The sequence below is a fragment of the Anabrus simplex genome, chromosome 1 (assembly GCF_040414725.1).
Source record: "Anabrus simplex isolate iqAnaSimp1 chromosome 1, ASM4041472v1, whole genome shotgun sequence".
Classification (NCBI taxonomy): domain Eukaryota; kingdom Metazoa; phylum Arthropoda; class Insecta; order Orthoptera; family Tettigoniidae; genus Anabrus; species Anabrus simplex.
This window is the reverse complement of record NC_090265.1, coordinates 1,562,012,461-1,562,031,829: the sequence shown is the minus strand read 5'-3', so window position 1 is coordinate 1,562,031,829 and position 19,369 is coordinate 1,562,012,461. Positions and strand designations below refer to the sequence as shown.

Here is a 19,369-nt window from a genome sequence, read left to right as displayed (position 1 = left end):
GTGATGATATAGTCAAGGATGTGCCAGCACTTTTAGTGAGAATGCATCCAAGTGGTCCTGTAGCGATTAGGCAGGTGGAACTGCGTATTAGTAATGAAGAGTTCACGTTCAACAAATAGACCAAGAAGCAGTAGACCACTGGCATTACAGTTGCCAAGTCAATGTTTTCTCATCACATTGCCCCACAATTGGTGATCGTTACCAACTCTGGCGTTGAAATCACCAAGTACTAAGAGCTTGTCTTTGGTGGCACTTTGGTGATTGTAGTACTCAGCAGGTTGTAGAATTAGTCTTTAGCTTATGTGGAGCATATGTGGAGATGAGTGTCATAGATTTCGCTCCAGAGAGTGGGATTCGGAGAGACATAAGTCTTTCGCTGATAGCGGTTGGAGTTAGCTGATAATTCTTCACCAATGTGGTCTTCACAGCGAATCCAACACCATGAATGGAGTGTTCTCCCTCATCTTTTCCCTTCCAGATGATTGTGTAACCTGAGCTGAACTCTGTAAGTTTACCTTAGCTGGACAGTCTGGTTTCATTTAAGGCAGCAATATCAATGTTCATTCGTCCAAGCTCATTAGTGACAAGGCACTGTTCTTCTCTCAGGTCTTTTATTGTCTTTCAAATCAAGTAAGGTTCGAACATTCCAGGTTCCTATAATCAAAGTTTTGGCAATCTTTGTTTTTCGACCGCATAAGGGGTGACCCACTGGGTGCGGCTTCCCAGCCAGCTGAGTGTGTGACTACCAATTTTAGCTCACATTTTCTAGGGCCTTCTCCAATCAGGGCTGGCAGCGGTGATCCTAAATAGGCCTGCCCAAACACAGATGCAGGACCGAATTCCTGAGTAGTCATGGGGTCTGAGAAAGACGACCATCACACAACTGTTGCCAACGTGCAAGTCCGAACTAGAGGCTTCTAGTTTCACCAAAAAACCTGCCTCCACCATCCTTATCACATTGCCGTTGGACTTGAGTTGAAGGGCATGAGAGCAGGGAAAAGTGCCACAGGTGGGATTTTGTTAAAGGTGGATCGCAGCTTGCACGGAAGCAACCCACACACTATGATCTCGGAACTATACCGTGAGGCACAAATGAAATGCGGCGAGCAGGTTCTAGTGCCACAACTGAAATGGGCTGCCGCAGACTTGAAATACCAATGAGCCTCCACGACCGTTGAGCACCACAAAAGGGAGGTTCCTCTGTCTGTTTTGCCGTTAGGCCAAATACACAGACGATGGGTTCCAGTGTCATTTCCTACACTGAGGAGACCATCACCCCACCAACAGGGGCTCATCCGTCCGAAGCCGTTGGACCCTATGGGGGTCGAGTTATTTACTGCCGCTTGACACTCGGCGTTAGCTTGTTTTACAGCTGGTTGTCAAGCCAGCCAACCCTCCTCCTTTCCCATTCCGAACTTAAGACCGAACAATGGTGGAGATAATGATGTAAAACACTTCTAAATGCTCAAATCAAATAATTTTGTCTATTTTGTGTGACAACCCCATCAATCACTTATACAATCAACATACACAGATAAGGTGTTACAATAATCTTGTAGAAATTACAATCATAAAAAAATGAAAGAATATATACACAGCTCCAGCACCTAACAAATTAAATGTAAATAATGTTAACTTCAGTTTAATCTTTCTGAATCAAGAATAATAACTTCAGTCCATTATCTTAATTCACACTAGAAACACATGTTTATTTTCTTTCACTGCTGCACAAATCAACATAAAACTGGCAATATTCTTGTGGGAGACAATGAAACAATTTTTTCAGATCCTTTATTTTGCAGGAGATACTGTATCTTGTGATCGTCGCATGCTGTTAAATGTATGCTCATGATTTAACTAATCGTTTTGTCTTTTAAATATAGTTGCTCTTTTCAAATCTTCTATGTCTGAATACAATCTTTTAACGTACACAATACAGGAACAAGTAATTTGAATACCTGATGCAGCACTTCGCTTCCTTTACATCATACATATGATTTCAGTGTTCATTTGTGCTTTTCAGTATGCAAAATGGTGATCACAGGCCAGGAAACTATGACCTGATACTAGATATTTATGTTCAATGCATTCAAAACAACTGTGTCACTAAAAGCAGATATATTTTAGCAGGGATTTACCAAAACGTGTTGTATATGCTAAACCTTTCACTTTGTTATTATGAGGTGTAATCTTCTAAGATCAATGTTTACTGACACTTTTTTCTTCAGTATTAGCCTGCATTATATCACAAGTATTATTAAATCATTCAAAGCTACATACATCTGAGGACCATCTGGACCTCGCATGGTCCAACAGAATGAGGGTACGTGTGGATATACCTCAAAGATCATTTGTCAGTATACAAATGAGTCACTTACAGTTGAACTACAACAGAAAACTTTTAGTATGATATGCACATATGATGCACCACCAATAGCCCAAATAAAATTAAATTTGAAAAAATGGCACTCAGCCCCTTTAGAATGTTAGATCTGTATATGTTGTGGATCTTTCACATATCCACTGAGCTGAGCAACCAAATTCAAAAGGGGATAAACCTAAATTTAGAAGTCAGCAGTGAAAAGAAATTGAAATTTCAAAAAGTAGTACATTTATTTTAGATCCACATATTCACAGGAAAATGAGCAATGAAGTGCATAAAATAAACAACCTGAAGCATGGAGACCCAAGGCAAACTACTACTGCATTTGAATATTCAAAGTACATTATAAAACAGAGCCTGGTTATCACATGGTAATGAGAATAGGCCATTATATGATAATACATAGATCAAATTTCAAGAGCACCTTTTCACAATGGGTCAGTGACATAACTACGCATAGTATCAAATTGTTTACATAATACACTTTTCTACCAAGAGTCTACTACCGGTGTCACTTAAAATCTATAGTAATTGAAGAGACGTCAATATATTATTATTAACAAATACATCGTAATTCTGAAATATCCTGGTGGCAATGATAACTTATAGTAGTGTGATGATAATCGTGCAACAACAAGAGTACAACAAGCAATTCTATGGTAAGAAAATATTACAAAAAAATACTACTTTTAACATTTAAAATTGAGCATCACATACATACAGTATTTTGCCAAAATGTTAGCAAATCCATGTATTTTCCATCTGAGTATAATAATTTGGCAGACCACTGTGCGCGCGCACACACACACACAGTTTTTGGAGTTTTGTCCGACTTGGTGAACGGTCAGCGTCGAGGCCTTCGGTTCAGAGGGTCCCGGGTTCAATTCCCAGCCGGGTCAGGAATTTTAAATCGGGTATGACTAATTCTTCTGACCCGAGGACTGGGAGTTTGTGTTTGCCCCAACACTTTCCTTTTCATACTCAGACAACACACTACACTACCAACCACCACAGGAACATGCAATAGTGATTATATCCTTCCATATAGGGTTGGCATCAGGAAGGGCATCCGGCCATAAAACAGGGCCAAATCCATAAGTGCGACACAGTTTGCACCCATGACCTCAGAGATGTGGGAAAAGCAGTAGAAGAAGATGAAATAAGAGTTTTGTCTGTTCATTGTTCAGAATTAAAAAGGAATGACATTTCTGTATTGCTGATCTCCATTGTAAGAAGAAAATGTAATTTTTAATTTTCTGTCATCTCTGTATGGATGCATAACGAGAAAATGGCACAGCAGAATTTGATGAAAATCTGTATGTAAAGGCAGGGAATAAGACACTAAAATCTTCCCTATAAATAATTTTATTCATGTTGGGTGAAATGGTAGTTTAGGGGACAAAAATTCAAAAGGGAGTCATGAAAGGAGGAAGCCCTGACATCACAGAGTCGGAAAAAAACTAAATGTGAGGGCCTACAATATCGATAGCGCATAAAACTGGTCAACAATAACATTACATTGACTACCGTTTGCTGTGAAGTGTCTTGTCTCTTCTGCTGCCATTTATCTCCATCAGTCCTCTAATTCATCCACGTTCTGATAACTATTGGTATATGACACAACGGTTGATCACAGTGTTCCAGCTATTCAATCCCCGCTATCACGTGCTGACAGGAATGAGGAATGTGCACACTTAACGGCAAACGGCAGAGCAATGTTCACCGCTCTATGTGGGTGGTCATTATAGTTCTAGAACTTGGCATTGTTGGAATGCCAGCGTAGTAGGCTAATGTTCATGAAAAATGAGAAACTGTGGCATTTTTCATTTGATCAAGCATTTCATATGACAGCATTGCTTTTAAGAGTGACATTCAAGTCTGTTCTTCTGACAAGACTTTTGACATCATTCTAATGACCTATGTCGAATTCAGCTTACTGTTTGTCTATATCTGTTACAACATCATGGGAAAATGGATGGGTGGATTTTATTGAAACTTGGTACTGTATTTCAATTTAGAATAAGGTCTAGTAGGATTTTAGCCATTAAGTTGTTCAAAAATTTTAGCAGTGCTTCAGAAGAGGCCTAAAGCATAAAATTCTATGTATCTCTTTAACAGATGGTTTTACACAAAAATAGCTCACAGTGAATTTTTGTTCTATCCTTTTTGCTGATATAGTAAAAAATAAAGAAAATATCAGTGGGTGGCAGTCATGTGAAAGTTAAAGTTCAAGAGTTGGTAACTAACTCTATACATTGCAAAGAGAGTTACTATGGAGGTTGTTCCAGGAACATCTGAAAGGCTTTGTACATCTGTCAGGTTTTTAAAATATTAACCCAATACGTGGCTTTCTTTTGCAGTGGAAAGAAGAGATTAAATCAAGATCAGCAATTATGCAAAAAAATATGAAACTGCAAAGAGCCATAGAGAGCATGCCCACTTAAGTGCTTCATAATCTAGGGAAAAGTATGAGGGGTGGACAAAAATCATGCACATGCTAACCGATAGTCCTATTAACAACAGGTATTGTCAAAATTCTAGTTGTACCTGTAGAGGCTGTTCCACCATATTTGTGAGTGGTAAAAACTTTCTGATAATTCTGTAACACTGCATAAATTTGGCAACAGGCTATCAATGTAGCAAAACCCATCACTGTTAATGGCAGTTCCTGTGGCCAAACTTGTACAATGTTGTAAAAAATACCATCTAAATTGTTCTCTGTTCTAGAACTTCATTCCACCAGTGAATCCGAGGGAATCGCTTTTCATTTTTGATGTTGACAAAGGATACTGCTTTTTTATCTCCTTCTGATTTATACCAAAAACTTCAGTTTCTTTTACATTCACTCCACACTGGAATAGAGAGAGATTCTGGAAGAGGATCTTCTCCAGCCAGATAGTTCCAGGTGACCAGCAAAACTATTTGGAGTGGCAGAGGAAGGAAACAAGTTTACCTTTTGGATAACTCAAGTAAAATTATAAATTTTGATTTAACTGGAGTAAGTTCAGTCAATCTTCTGGGCTTTGTTTTTGTGGAAAGAGACATGTAAATGGGCTGTTGAAAGGGGTGAACTTGAAATTTCTTGCTCTCTGCTTGGTCTTCTATGAAACATTTCTCAAAAATGTTGTGTTTATTCTTACCTTTCTTATCACTGGCTCAGTTTCAGCTGAATATGTTATGATAGATATGAAATATGCCTTTGATTTAACTTTTCTTTTTTGGCCTTATTAGTTTATCTTTTTTCTAGAAGATTGCAAACTCTAATTTAAAACACTCCTAAGTTGTTTCCATCTTATTTCCATATCCAGTCTTGAATTCTCTACAGCTTCAATATCTTGATCTCCAATTTTCACTGGTCCTTTTCCTTCTCTTCATCACCACTGCCTTGCTTTTTTCCATTATGATACTTGTTCTGCATTTTTCAATCACCACTATTACTGTCAAGATGTTCCTCTCATTTCTCTCATCCTTTCCACAAATCACATCATCACAAACAAACAACATGGGGGGCATTCATAAATCTTCATTTACTGCCCCCATTATACCACTTATCACTGGGGCACATATTTTGATGAAAACTGTCTTTTTTGTGAGTACTCTGAGACACTGTTTAGTGGCAATGAAGGTGATTGGTAGTGCATAGGACCTGTTTTCTGATCCTCAAATTGGTTTGCATAAGATATTTTTTTTTTTTTTTTTTTCAGAAACCATAACCCACCTAGAAGAAACTGGCATGGCGCTGGACAATAGAGTTAGTCAAGAATGCTGAAGATTGTATACAAAATGTAACAAGTGAGCCTGGGGACACAGCCAGGCAGAAAATACAATTTGTACTGGATAAAAATAAAGGGCATTAGTATGTCAAACAGCTAGTATTTTAATCAGGAGAAGACTTCAGGAATTAACATTTTTGAAAAGGGTTTCACAGACTTTTCAAATAAGCTCCCATTATATCAGTGGAAATACAGAAGTTTGTCAAAGTATAAAACAGTATTAGCTGACAAGTGCTGATTTTTTAGTTTTGATAATTTGAGGAATACTAAGGGTATGCATTGCAATATCAACTAAAGTGTGTTTAGTTAGTAATATACAGCATTTGGCTACCTTATTTTAGTAGCAATTGAAGTTACCTAGTGGTAATTGTTAATTTTATGATGAATAGTTAAGATGTAATACACTGAAGTTGTACTGAAGATAAAGAGGTTATAATAATGGGAGACATGAATGCACAAGTTGGAACAGACAGACAGACAGACAGACAGGGAAAAGAAGAGGTACTTGGCCCCTATAGTTAAGGAAACCAAGATGAAGGAGATTTGGTAATAGATTTTTGTACAAGGAATGGATTAATGGTTGGCAATATGTGGTTTAGAAAAAATAACTCACAAAAAATAACTCGATATGGTTGGGGAGATAGAAAGACAAAGACAATGATTGATCTTATTCTGGTGGAGAAGGAGAAACGCAGACAACTGGAAGATGTGACAGTAATGCCAAGAGCAGATTTCGAAGGAGACCATAAAGTGGTGGTAGCCAAATTAAGACTTGGTAAAATAATGTTAATAGAAAAAAGGGAAAGAAAAATAAAGGGATGGAAGTTAAAAGAGAAAGAAATAAGGGAAAATTTTCAAGAGGATCTGAAGAAAGAAATTCCCAAAGATGATCTGAACAGTGTGGAAGAGGAATGGACATGTTTCAGAAATGGATTTGCAAAATGTGCAGTAAACACCTGTAGAAGACTATCAGGGAGGAAAAAGGAAAAGGAGACTCCTTGGTGGAACAGCAGGGTAAAGGAAGCAGTTAAAGAGAAACAAATGGCTTGGAAGAAGTGGATAGACAGCAATAGTACAGAAAATTGGCAGAAATATAAAGAAGCCAAAAAGTATGCAAGAATGAGGTACAAGAAGAAAAACGGAAGTGCTGGGAAAGTTTCACTGAAACTTTACAGGAGGATATAAAAGGAAGTAAAAAGGCTTTGTGTGGTTTGGTGAAGAATAGTGTACGAAATAGGGAAGAAACAAAATTTGTAAAAACTGAAACAGGGCAGATATTGAAGCAAAGAGATGACATACTAAAAAGATGGGAGGAATACTTCTCAGAATTGCTAAATCTATATATATAAAATAACTTGTCCTGACTGACTGATTCATCACCACCGAGCCAAAACTACTGGACATAAAGAAATGAAATTTTGGGGATATATTCATATTAAGATGTAGGTGCTCGCTAAGAGAGGGTTTTTGGATATTCCGTCGCTAAGGGGATGAAAAGGTGGGGTGAAATTTTAAAATGAGGGCTCAGAAACTGAAAATATTACAGAACTGAAAATTTGTACACAGGATCTCCTTTAAAAATAAAGAAATGCATATTTTTTGTTTTTGGAAAATCCAATTAATGGCGGTTCAACAGGAGTGACAAATTGTGGTGAATTTTTTGAAAGACTATATCTACAGAATATCTGAGAAACGTAAAATGTTACAGACGTAAAAAGTCTGTATTTGGAATCTCCTGTAAAAGTAAAGAAACATAGGTGATTTGTTTTTGGAAACTCCACTTAAGGGGAACTAAAAAGGGGTGAAATTTTAAAATGAGAATTTCTACAGTATATCTAAAAAAACTCAACAGGTTACAGAAATGAAAAATGGTATTTTTTATCTCTATTAAAAATAAACGAAACATGTATTTTTAGTTTCCGGAAATACCACTTGGGTGGAGGGGGTAAAAGTGACTGAAAATGGTGTTGAATTATTTTAATTAGGCTACTGATATCTCAAAAATGAAGATGTTACAGATGTGAAATTTGATATTTGGAATGTGCTTTTAAAGTAAAGAGACATGTATTCTTGGAAAATCCAATGAAGGCGGGGGTGAAAGAATTGGAAAATTGACTTAATTGTATGAGAATACATACATCTAATAAAAACTAAAGTTGTTACAGACATGAAAATTGGTATTTGGATCCCCTTTAAAAACAAAGAAAAACGCGTTTTGGGGGAGGGGTGACGACCATCCTGGGGGAGCGGGTTGAAAAGGAGTTGAATTCCTTTCATGAGGACACATAAATCAAGGGGAGTGTGAAGGGAAGTGAAAGAAAGTGAATTACTTTTATGGGGATACTTATATCTCAAAATTGAAGGTAATAGACGTGAACATTGGTGTTTGGAATCTCTTTTAAACACAAAGAAACACGCCTTCTTTTATTTTTTTGGGGGGTGGGGGTAAATAAACTTAACGGCGGTGGGGTGTAAAAGCAGGTGAGACCAATTGATTTTACTGTTCATAATGTACTCACAAGGAGCCTCCGTTGCTCAGCCCGCAGTGCGCCGGCCTCTCACAGCTGGGTTCCGTGGTTCGAATTTTGGTCACTCCATGTGACATTCGTGCTGGACAAAACGGAGGCGGGACAGGTTTTTCTCCGTTTACTCCAGTTTTCTCTGTCATCATTCATTCCAGCAACACTGTCCAATATTTCATTTCATTTGTCATTCATCGATCATTGCCCCAGAGAAGTGCTTCGGCAGCCGGGACAATTCCTATTGTCGCCGCTAGATGGGGCTTTATCCATTCCATTTCTGACCCTGTTGAATGACTGGAAACAGGCTGTAGATTTTCGATGTACTTATTTTGATCATAAACCAGTCATTTTTAATCTTTCCTGGGTTAGTTTTCAACAGCCATCATTTCCTTCGGAGAAGGTTCTTAGATTACAGTATATTCTCCTGGCATATAAATAAAAATTTAAACACATTTGAAATAACTGATAGGAATGAGATTGACTGTCAAATTGTTCACCTCTATAATAAGGTCTATAATGCATGGAAGTATGTCATTCGTATCGCCAGAAATCCCGCACACTTGCCTACGCGCGACAATGGTGCTGGTCATACTGTCAACAATGACAATGGCAGCAGATGTAATTTACCGCCAAGTAGCGGTCTTGCATCTTGCTGTGGAATCCAGAACATCTAATAATAATAATAATAATAATAATAATAATAATAATATTCTGGACCGTCGTCAAATGTGTGGACCACGCTGGAAACGGGTACTGGACGGGTAATGACTAAGAATGCAGTCCGGCGGCGGGTTCAGTACCGCCAAGCCACCCAAGAAGATACCACGCTGGATCTCCTGAAGAATTTGATCCATATTAAAAATGCTTATAGGAAAAGATGGCAAAGATTTAGGGACCCAACTGACCGGGTGGAATACCTGGACCTCCCCCGGGAAGTACAAAATCGATTGCTGGAAAGAAAGATTGAAAAATGGGAGGAAACTTGCCGTAATCTATTATAAAACGAGTCAGATCGCGAATTTTAGTGGATTATATATCTAAAACAATAAGCATTCAATTATAAATTTCAGTATAATACCGTAGCGAAGCACGGGCATCTTGCTAGTCTATATATATATAAAGTAACTTGTCCTGACTGACTGATTCATCATCGCCGAGCCAAAACTACTGGACATAAAGAAATGAAATTTTGGCGATACATTCATATTAACATGTAGGTGCTCGCTAAGGGAGGATTTTTGGATATTCCGTCGCTAAGGAGGTGAAAATGGGGGTAAATTTTTAAAATGAGGATATCTATATCTCAAAAACTTAAAAGTTTACAAACGTAAAATTGGTATCTAAAATCTCTTTTAAAAACAAACACATTTTTTTTATTTTTCGGAAATTCCGATTAAGGGGGAAGAAAAAAAGGGGGAAAAGGAGTTGAACACCTTTTATGTGGAATGTGGAGACTTATATCTCAAAAACTGAAGATGTTACAGACATGGAAATTGAAATTGGTAATCTCCTTTGAAAATAAGGAAACACGAATTTTTGCGTTTTTGGATAATCCGATGAATAGAGGGTGAAGAGAAGTGACAATCGGGGTGAATTATTAAAAAGACTATCTGAAAGTTATCTCAGACATGCAACATATCACAGATTTGAAAAGTGGTATTCGGAATTTGCTGAAAATGTAAAGAAACATAAGTATTTTTTTTGGAAAATCCAATTAACGGGAACTGAAAAAGGGGGTGAATTTTTAAAATTAGCATATCTAAGGTATATCGCAAAAACTTAACATGTTACAGACGTGAAAATTGGTATTTGGAATCTCCTTTAAAAATAAAAATACACACATCTTTGGGTGAGGGGGAAACCAATTTAACGAGCAGGGGTGGAGTGAAAAAGGAGTTGAATTCTTTTCATAAGGATATTTCTATTTCAAAAGCTGAAGACGTTACAGACATAAAAATTTGTGTTTGGAATTGTCTTTCAAAGTAAAGAAACAAGTAATCTTTTGTCTTTGGAAAATCCACTTAGGGGGGTGAATTAATTGAAAAATTTGTTGAATTCTTTGTATGAGGATATTTATATCTCAAAAACTAAAGATGTTGCAGACGTGAAAATTAGAATTGGAATCTCCTTTAAAAATAAAGAAACATGCTTTTTTGGGGGGGAAAATTCACTTGGGGGCGGGGGCGGTGTAAAAGGAGTTTAATTCATTTTAATGAGGATACACATGTCTCAAAACTGAAGATGTTACAGTCGTGATAATTGGCATTTGGAAGCTCCTTTATAAATAAAGAAACAAGTATTTTTGGTTTTTGGATATTTCAGTTAAGGGGGAGGTTGAAAGGAAGTGAAAATATTTAATTCTTTTTATGGAGAAACTTATATCTCAAACACTTAAGGTTACACACGTGAAAATTTGTATTTTTAATATCCTTTCAAAATAAAGAAACACATTTTTGAGGGGGGGATCAACTTAACGTGCTGGGGTGAAAAAGGAGTTTAATTATTTTTATGAGGATACTTATATCTCAAAAACTGAAGATGTTAGAGGCATGAACATTTGTATTTGGAATCTTCTTTTCAAAGTAAAGTAACACGTGTTCTTTTGTCTTTGGAAGATCCACTTAAGGAGAGTGAATGAATTGAAAAATTAGTTGAATTCTTTGTATGAGGATACTTATACCTCAAAAATTAAAGATGTTAAAGACGTGAAAATTGGTATTTGGAATCTCCTTTAAAAATAAAGAAACGCGCACATTTGGGGAGGGGGAATCATCTTAAAGGGTAGGGAGGGGGGTTAAAAGGAGCTGAGTGACTTATGAGGAGAGACATCTCAAAAACTCAAGGTGTTACAGACGTGAAAATTAGTATTTGAAACCTCCTTTAAAAATAAAGGAACATGCATTTGTTTTTTTCGGAAATTTGAAGTAGGTAAATAAGGAGTTTAAATATGTTTATTATCTTAAAAACTGAAGCTGTTACAGACGTGAAAGTTGGTATTTTGAATTTCCTTTCAAAATAAAGAAACGCGTATTTTTTGTTTTCCGAAAGTCCACTTAAGGCGGGAGAGTGGTAAAATGAAGTGAAGAATAATAATTTGAATTCTTCTTATGAGTATACATTTATCTCAGAAACGGAAGGTGTTACAGATGTACAGATATTAAAACTGGTATTTGGAATCCCCTTTAAAATAATGAAGCACATATTTTTTTGTTTTCGGAATATCCAGTTAAGAGTCCGATATGAATTGGAAAACCGGGTGAATTTTTACGATGAGTACCGGAATACCTACATTATTTGTCAAAAAACATCTTAGAGACAAGCAATTTGGTATTTGGAAAGTCCTTTAAAAATACAGGAACATGTATCTTTTTGTTTTCGGAGAAGGCACTTAACGGGGGTTGAAAAGAAGTGAAAAATGTTTGAATTATTTTTTATGAGGATACTTATATCTTAAAAAAGGGAAGATGTTACAAACGTGAAAATTGGTATTTGGAATCTCCCTTAAAAATAAAGAAACATGTATTTTTGTTTCCGGAAAGTACAGTTTTAGATGGGGTTGGGGATGACTGTCAAGGGATTGAATTCTTTTTATGGGGATAATTATGTATATCTCAAAAATGGAAGATGTTACAGATGTGGGAATAGGTCTTTGGAATCTCCTTAAAAAATAAGAAACAAGTATTTATTGCTTCGACTTGAGTGAAGAGTGTTTCTCACATGTACAGTTCTATGTCACAAGGTCGTCTTAGCCCCAAAAGGTAATACCACAAACATGGTTTACAAAGAATTTCTGGGGTAAATAAAACTCAATTTTTGGGTGAGTTTTTATACTTCAGGAATTTTCAGATAATGTCTTAGTACAATGCCCGGGAACGATTACTTTGATCAAATTACGAAATTCACGCGAGCGAAGCCGCGGGTAATTGCTAGTATTAAATACAGTGGACTGGTAGATGAGAAGGAGCACGAAGAAACAATGGGGAAAGAAGAAGAAAAAGAGATATCAATGTTAGAAATAGAGGAAGCCATACAAAAGATGAAGAGCAGTAAAGCAGCAGGAGTGGATGAGGTAACTACGGAAATGATAAAAGCAGCACGACCAATAGGGCTACAGTGGCTGTATAGATTTAGAATAATCTGGAGGTAAAAAGAGATCCCAGAAGAGTGGGGAAATGGTTTAATTATCCTGATATTTAAAAAAGGTGATAAAAAGGAATGCAATAACTACACAGAGGGATCACCCTTATTACCCACGTAGCTAAAATATTTGAGACAGTAACGGAAGGAAGACTGAGGAGGAAGCTAGAAGGAGAAATAGAAGAAGAACAGTATGGTTTTAGGAAAGACAGATCAAAGTTTGACCTGATCTTTACATTAAGACATATGATGGAGAAAAGATGAGAGTTTGGAAAAGACATAATGATTACATTTATTAGTGATGACATTTATTGACATTGAGAAGGCTGCCGAGTGATTTATGTTGTTGTTTGACGGAATGACAGTGTGCCCAGACATTTGGTATGGGACACATTAAGGAAAAAACAAGTTAAAAGAGTGGAAATGCAAATGATAAAAGCTATGCACAATAATTGTGTTAGTAGTGTGAAGACTAGTATAGGAAAAACAAAATGGTTTAAAGTTGAAACTGGTCTCCGACAGGGAAGTGTACTATCTACCATATTATTCATCATAGTCATGGATGAAATTCATGACATTAAACAGAGATTGGGAAGACAGGCAACAAAAGCCAAGTTGTTTGCAGATGATATAGTGATATGGGGTGAGGATGAAACAGAAGTACAAAAACAAGTGGATGTATGGAATCAAGAGATAGAAAAATTTGGGATAAAAGTAAGCACAGAAAAAAGTAAAACAACAGTGATGACAAGGGGAAGGAAGGAAGGAAGGAAGGAAGGAAGGAAGGAAGGAAGGAAGGAAGGAAGGAAGGAAGGAAGGAAGGGGAAAGATAAAACTGAATGGTAAAATTCTGGAACTGGTTAAAAGTTTCAAGTACTTGGGAAGTGTGTTCACAGAAGATGGAAAGATTACAGAGGAAATAGGAAAAAGAATACAACAGGCAAACAGCTTCTACCAGAGTGTAAGGGGTATTTTGTGGAACCAAGATGACCCGAAGAAATGTACGAAAGTATTATATTCAACCTATTATGAACCCATATTAACCTATGCAGCTGGATCGTGGACTACAACAAAACGAGAGGACAGTAGAATACAGGCAACAGAGATGAAATTCCTAAGAGGTATCGAGGGCAATACCAGAAAGGATATATTAGAAATGAAGAGATAAGGAAAAGGACAGGAATCTTGAAACTTCAAGACAGGAAAGAAAAAACAAAGCTAAAGTGGTATGGGCATATGACGAAAATGGGAGAAGAGAGAGTGCAAAAAAAAAAAAAAAACTCTTTCAGAGAAGTTAACAGCAAAGAAACCACGAGGAAGACTCCGAAAGAGGTGACAGATTTACTGTGGGAGTGCATAGAGAAGAGGGGAGGAAAACCAGAAGATGTACTTAAAAACTGAGAAGAGTGGTGGAGAGACAGGCAGCGATGGAGGTCCTTGATTCAAAACACGACCCCAGAAGCTGGAAACGGGAAATGAAGATGATGATGACGCTAATTCTACTAACGAAGGAATGGTACGTAGTCAGACAGTGAATTTCGATTTTATTTTTACATATTCATGAAGGTCTTAAGCTGAAACTCCAAGTTCGCAGTGCACGCTGTGAATAGTACAGTACATGCTGGTACATGTCAGTGTTCACGCAGCCAACCGGCGTCTTACCTAGCCTTCCATGTTTTGCTTCCAACTTGCCTTCTATGATCAGTTTTATCAGGCTGTGTTAGCAATTTAGGAAGATGCAACTAAAATCTGCTGCTTTCTGGCATTTTGCAGGGATTAAGACAGAATGACAGAGTATCTCCTCATTGGTGACTTACTCCACCCATGGGAGCTCCAACATTCTGAAATATACCCACATTTCTAATGCCTACAATTGATTCATCGACAAACACTAAAATGCAGAAACTTGTACATAATTATACAAACTACAATGAACTCTACATGTATCAATGGAAAACATTTACACAAATTACATGGTTCTGATGACAACATTATCTTCTATTTAGATTGATGCTTACATGGCCCGTAATTGTAGACATGACAATAACGGTAAACACATTATCATGTCTAACATTATCTTCGGTCTGTTAAAGAAACAAATATACCACTACTGCTATCAAACTGAGTGTCTACAATATTCCTGGTAACATACAAAGAAACTAACACACTGTAACGGTGAGGATGTGGAGATGACCTGTTAGTAACAAATTCCGACTAAGTATACATACTTGGAATGAAAGCAATCCTAAGGTTATGGACACAGTATTATAGCCTAGATCATATTTCTTATAATTATAACTAAGAGTTACTGGGTCCAAATATGAGCCATCACATGCATGATGATTATGCCCATAATGAAAACATAAAAATGAAGGTTACCTTTCAATATAGGTCCCATTTTGGATCATCCAAATGTCACATATTGTCCGAGCAACTAGAGAAGCTGCAACCAAAATCAAGAATCCCATTTCAGGGGTGAAGATACCAGGGATTGTGATTTTCAGAAGCTCACGGACTTGTCTGAAGAACAAGGCATTGACATGAGCCTTGACTTTGTGTGCTGATTTCTGTTAAAAGATAGAAATAAAAAACTGTAAAAGCTACTCAACTCTCAGGATTTCAGAAACAATCTGAGTACTCAAAAACAAACAAAATATTATGCTTTCAATAAACATAAACAGTAGCCTATCATTATTATGAGGTGACTAATTATCTTCCCTGGCTATAAAGAGAGTTAAAAAGCAGTACTGTAACAACAATTCCACCACTGATCATGGTTCTAGATCATCTTGTCTACAGAAATGGCAAGTTGCAGCGCACAGCACCAACAATTACCATTGCCAGCAGATGTTTCTCATGTGTGCCGCACTAGTGAAGCAAAGATATCAGTCAGCAACAGAAATTACCTGACAACTACATCAGTTGCAGGATTGTTAAGTTATATTTTTACTCTCATACAAACCTCCTAAACATCTATCCATATCTAATAATAAGAGAGCAATTTTTCACAGTGAATCCAATAATGCAAGTTTATAAGGAAGTTCGAAGATGAACTCTAAAATCAATTTCCCAGCACAAAATTGTGAGCAATTTGTGTGCATGTTAATTTTGCAGAAAGACAAAGTAAATGTTATTATCAACAATTTCTTTTCTCAAAAATTTAATTTCATATGTATCATCTTCAACGCTGCCAGTAAAATATCTAACTTTTTAAATTTTATTTTTTTAAGACAAACCAAGAGCTCGTACATTTTGTGGACTCTCTGGCAGTGGATGGCTATCAAATTCTGCAATATGAAAAGGCACCTCCAACAAGACCTGTGTGACCTTTAATGTGGGAGATACCACACTCAAATGTTGAAAAAGAGAAACCAATTATCCAATTTATCAAATTTATCTTTTTGTAGGAAATTTTACAATGGTGGAACCATATACTTTTAATTCTGTACCCTCTTTTTCCTTCTTCCTTTCTGTTCATTTATTTTCATTTGCATCATGCTCTTCTACATCACGGTTGGGACGTGGAAGTAAAGCCGTTGTATAATTATTTAATGCCATAAATGATTATGAAAATGAGTAAATCATCATTAATTTTAACTGTATATCACCGTTACACTTCGAATCGGGGTAATTTAGATTTTGTTTGGTAATCATTTATAATTCAAATGTTTTTGTATAGCACTGTTGTTAGAGTTAAGTGTATTGTACTATTTTTACAAATGAAGACTATTAAAATTTGATACATTGTAATAAATATGAAACATGTTCACAAACTTTGCAAGTACATTATTATAGTTTTAATCTTTGATAAATTGGGTAATTGCTGCTCTTTTCCAGCATTTGAGAGTGCCGTATCTCCCACATAAAAGGACATACAGTTCACATATCCTGGGTCAGGTTGGAGGTGCCCTTTCATATTCATAGTGATTGGATTTACACATTGGTAGATTGATTCCGCTCATATTCAAAATAACTTTGTGAATGGATTCACCCCACCTTGTGAGGTGAAACCAATCAACAATTAAATTTAAATAATACGTAGGTCGAGTCATGAGTCATGGCAACTAATTCTTTTTCTCGCAAATGGGAGACAACATGGAAAATCTAAGATGTGCATTTGGAAACATATGGTATGTACTTGTGTATGATGCCACTAGTTGGTATATGTAAACAACAGTGTGGGTCTAAGCATGCCCCCAAGTTCAGTGTGTGAGTGAGAGCATCACAAAATGGAAGTCAACAAGCAGGAGCAACGATCATATATTAAAATAGCAGTTCTCTGCAGCAGAAATGCACGCCAATGCAATGCAGAGTTGCAGGAAGCATTAGGGGTGCATGCCATACCCTATACAACAGTGGCGAGGTGGGTGGAGACGTTCAAACTGGGTAGAGTATTAACTGCCGATTTGCCTTGCCCAGGCCGTCCAGTGTCCACGGGAAAAGATGTACGGATAATGGTGATTGATCAGTGTTTACATGAGGACAGGCGCTGAACTCTAGCGGAACTGCAAGAACACACAGCAATACCAGCGGCAACAATAAGGCGCATTTTACACAAGGACCTACAGATGCGTAAACTTTGTGCAAAGTGGGTGCCACGTCACTTAACTGAGGTACAGAAGTGGACTCATTACAAAACATGTCGCATCAATCTGGAGAGGTTTCAGCAAGAAGGACAAGCCATGTTGAATTGCATTATTGCAGTCGATGAAACATAGGCACGTGCTTATGAACCTGAACTGAAGAGACAGTCAAGTGAATGGCGTCATCAGGGGTCACCACAGAGACACAAGGTTCAGACAAAATCAGTCGCCCGATAAGGTTATGGTAATCCTGGCATACAATGTTCAAGGTGTTCTTGTGAGTCATCCAGTGCGTGAGGGGCACACAGTCAACGCAGTTTACTACAATTCCTTTTTGTTGTAGCAACTGGGCCGTGCAGTGTGAACCAAACGTCCAGATCTTTTGGACAATGCCATAATCCTACACGATAACACGACAGCTCACACAGCAGCCATCGTTCAGCATCGCTTACAACGGTGGGGATGGGAGGTTCTTCCACACCCACCTTATTCGCCTAATCTGAACCCATGTGACTATGATCTAATTCCCAAAGTCAAGAAGCCAATACGTGGACAACGGTTTGCTAACAAAGAGGACATCGTAACAGCATTTCGGAGAGAGGTGTTGCATGTTAGCGATACACATGCAGCGAATGGTATTCAGTGCCTGCCCCACCACTGGCAACGCACAGTGGAAACCTTGGGTGATTATTTCAAAGGTCTGTAACCAGTGGAGACCTGCCCTTTGTATGTAGTCTTGTGTATTTGCTGTCTATACCATAATAAAACAATGCTTACCATTGGCCTGTGTTCTCTCACTTTCCTACGAGAATCGCCTGAAGTCACAACTTGTCTTCAGGCATTATGGATAAGTACATTCCCTACATTTCTAAATGCATATCTTAGATTTTCCATGTCTCCTGTTCGCGAGGAAAAAAAAAATAGTTGCCATGACTTATGACTCGACCCTCGTAGATGAAAATGTAAACAAAATATAAATTGAAAGCCGAATAGTAAAAATATGAAACTTTCATTGTAATCTAACTGCAATTAATGGCATATTTTTTTTAAATCCCAAATTTTGATCAGATTCACCCCATTTTACGGTACATTTCTCTGCAAAAAGACACTGTTCATCGACAGATGTCAATGTTAACACTACAAGAGTTTGTCAATTCAGACGGGAATGTTATCCATCTCTCTCTCTCTCTCTCTCCAGTTCTATCTTCAAGCCATACTAAAGAAAGGAACATGAAGAGGAAAACATAATTCAATAAAAATACTGACATGTCAGTATGGGAAGAGGGAGCAACAAAAGGAGACAAGGAAAACATGACAACACAAAAGGAGGATGACAATCTCCACACCCTCACACACTGTAATCTTCAAATAGAAGAACTCTTCCCCGTATTCAATCCCAGTTTTTCTACATCCATTTCTTCTCAGTCTCCTGTTGTCGTGTTTACCTTATTATGTGTTCCTTTCCATGTTCCTATCTCTCCATATATATGACTTCAACTGACACTTTGTTATTCCTTTCCATCAACTATATTGACCTGTTGGAATTCTTTTCATCTCTGTTTGTCCTGTGATTCTAGTCTTTTACCACCTGTATCTTTACCTCTGTCTCTTCCTTCTCCCAGTATTTATCCAGCTATTTCCCTATCCTGCACTTTCCATGTCAAACTGAAGATCTGTCAAGATGAGCATTGATGCTCTCCCTCCAGATGAAGCAGGGAAGCAGATACAAGCTTGTCACAAAATGAGAAGGAATGGCTGTAGAATAACTGGGAATGATGAAGAGAGAGCCTATCTATTGGAAGATGGCAGTGTATGAAGCTGTGGAGATTGACCTTATTCTTGTCTCTACTTCCTACTGTTGCTCCTCCTAACATAGATCTATCATTGTGTTTATCCTATTATGGGTCCCTTTCTATATTCCTCTCTCTCTCTCTCTCTATATATATATATATATATATATACGAACACATA

The 19,369-nt window shown here is 37.3% G+C and overlaps 1 protein-coding gene across 2 annotated transcripts in view; it reads right to left on the bottom strand.

Annotated features, from left to right (window-relative positions):
* Positions 1-19,369, bottom strand: part of Abcd3 (ATP binding cassette subfamily D member Pmp70) — a 211,360-nt gene that overhangs the window by 158,059 nt on the left and 33,932 nt on the right. For both annotated transcript variants that reach the window (XM_067138123.2, XM_067138124.2), the window contains exon 3: positions 15,195-15,382. In XM_067138123.2, the coding sequence (XP_066994224.2) occupies positions 15,195-15,382 (188 nt within the window). The remainder of the gene's footprint in view (positions 1-15,194; positions 15,383-19,369) is intronic.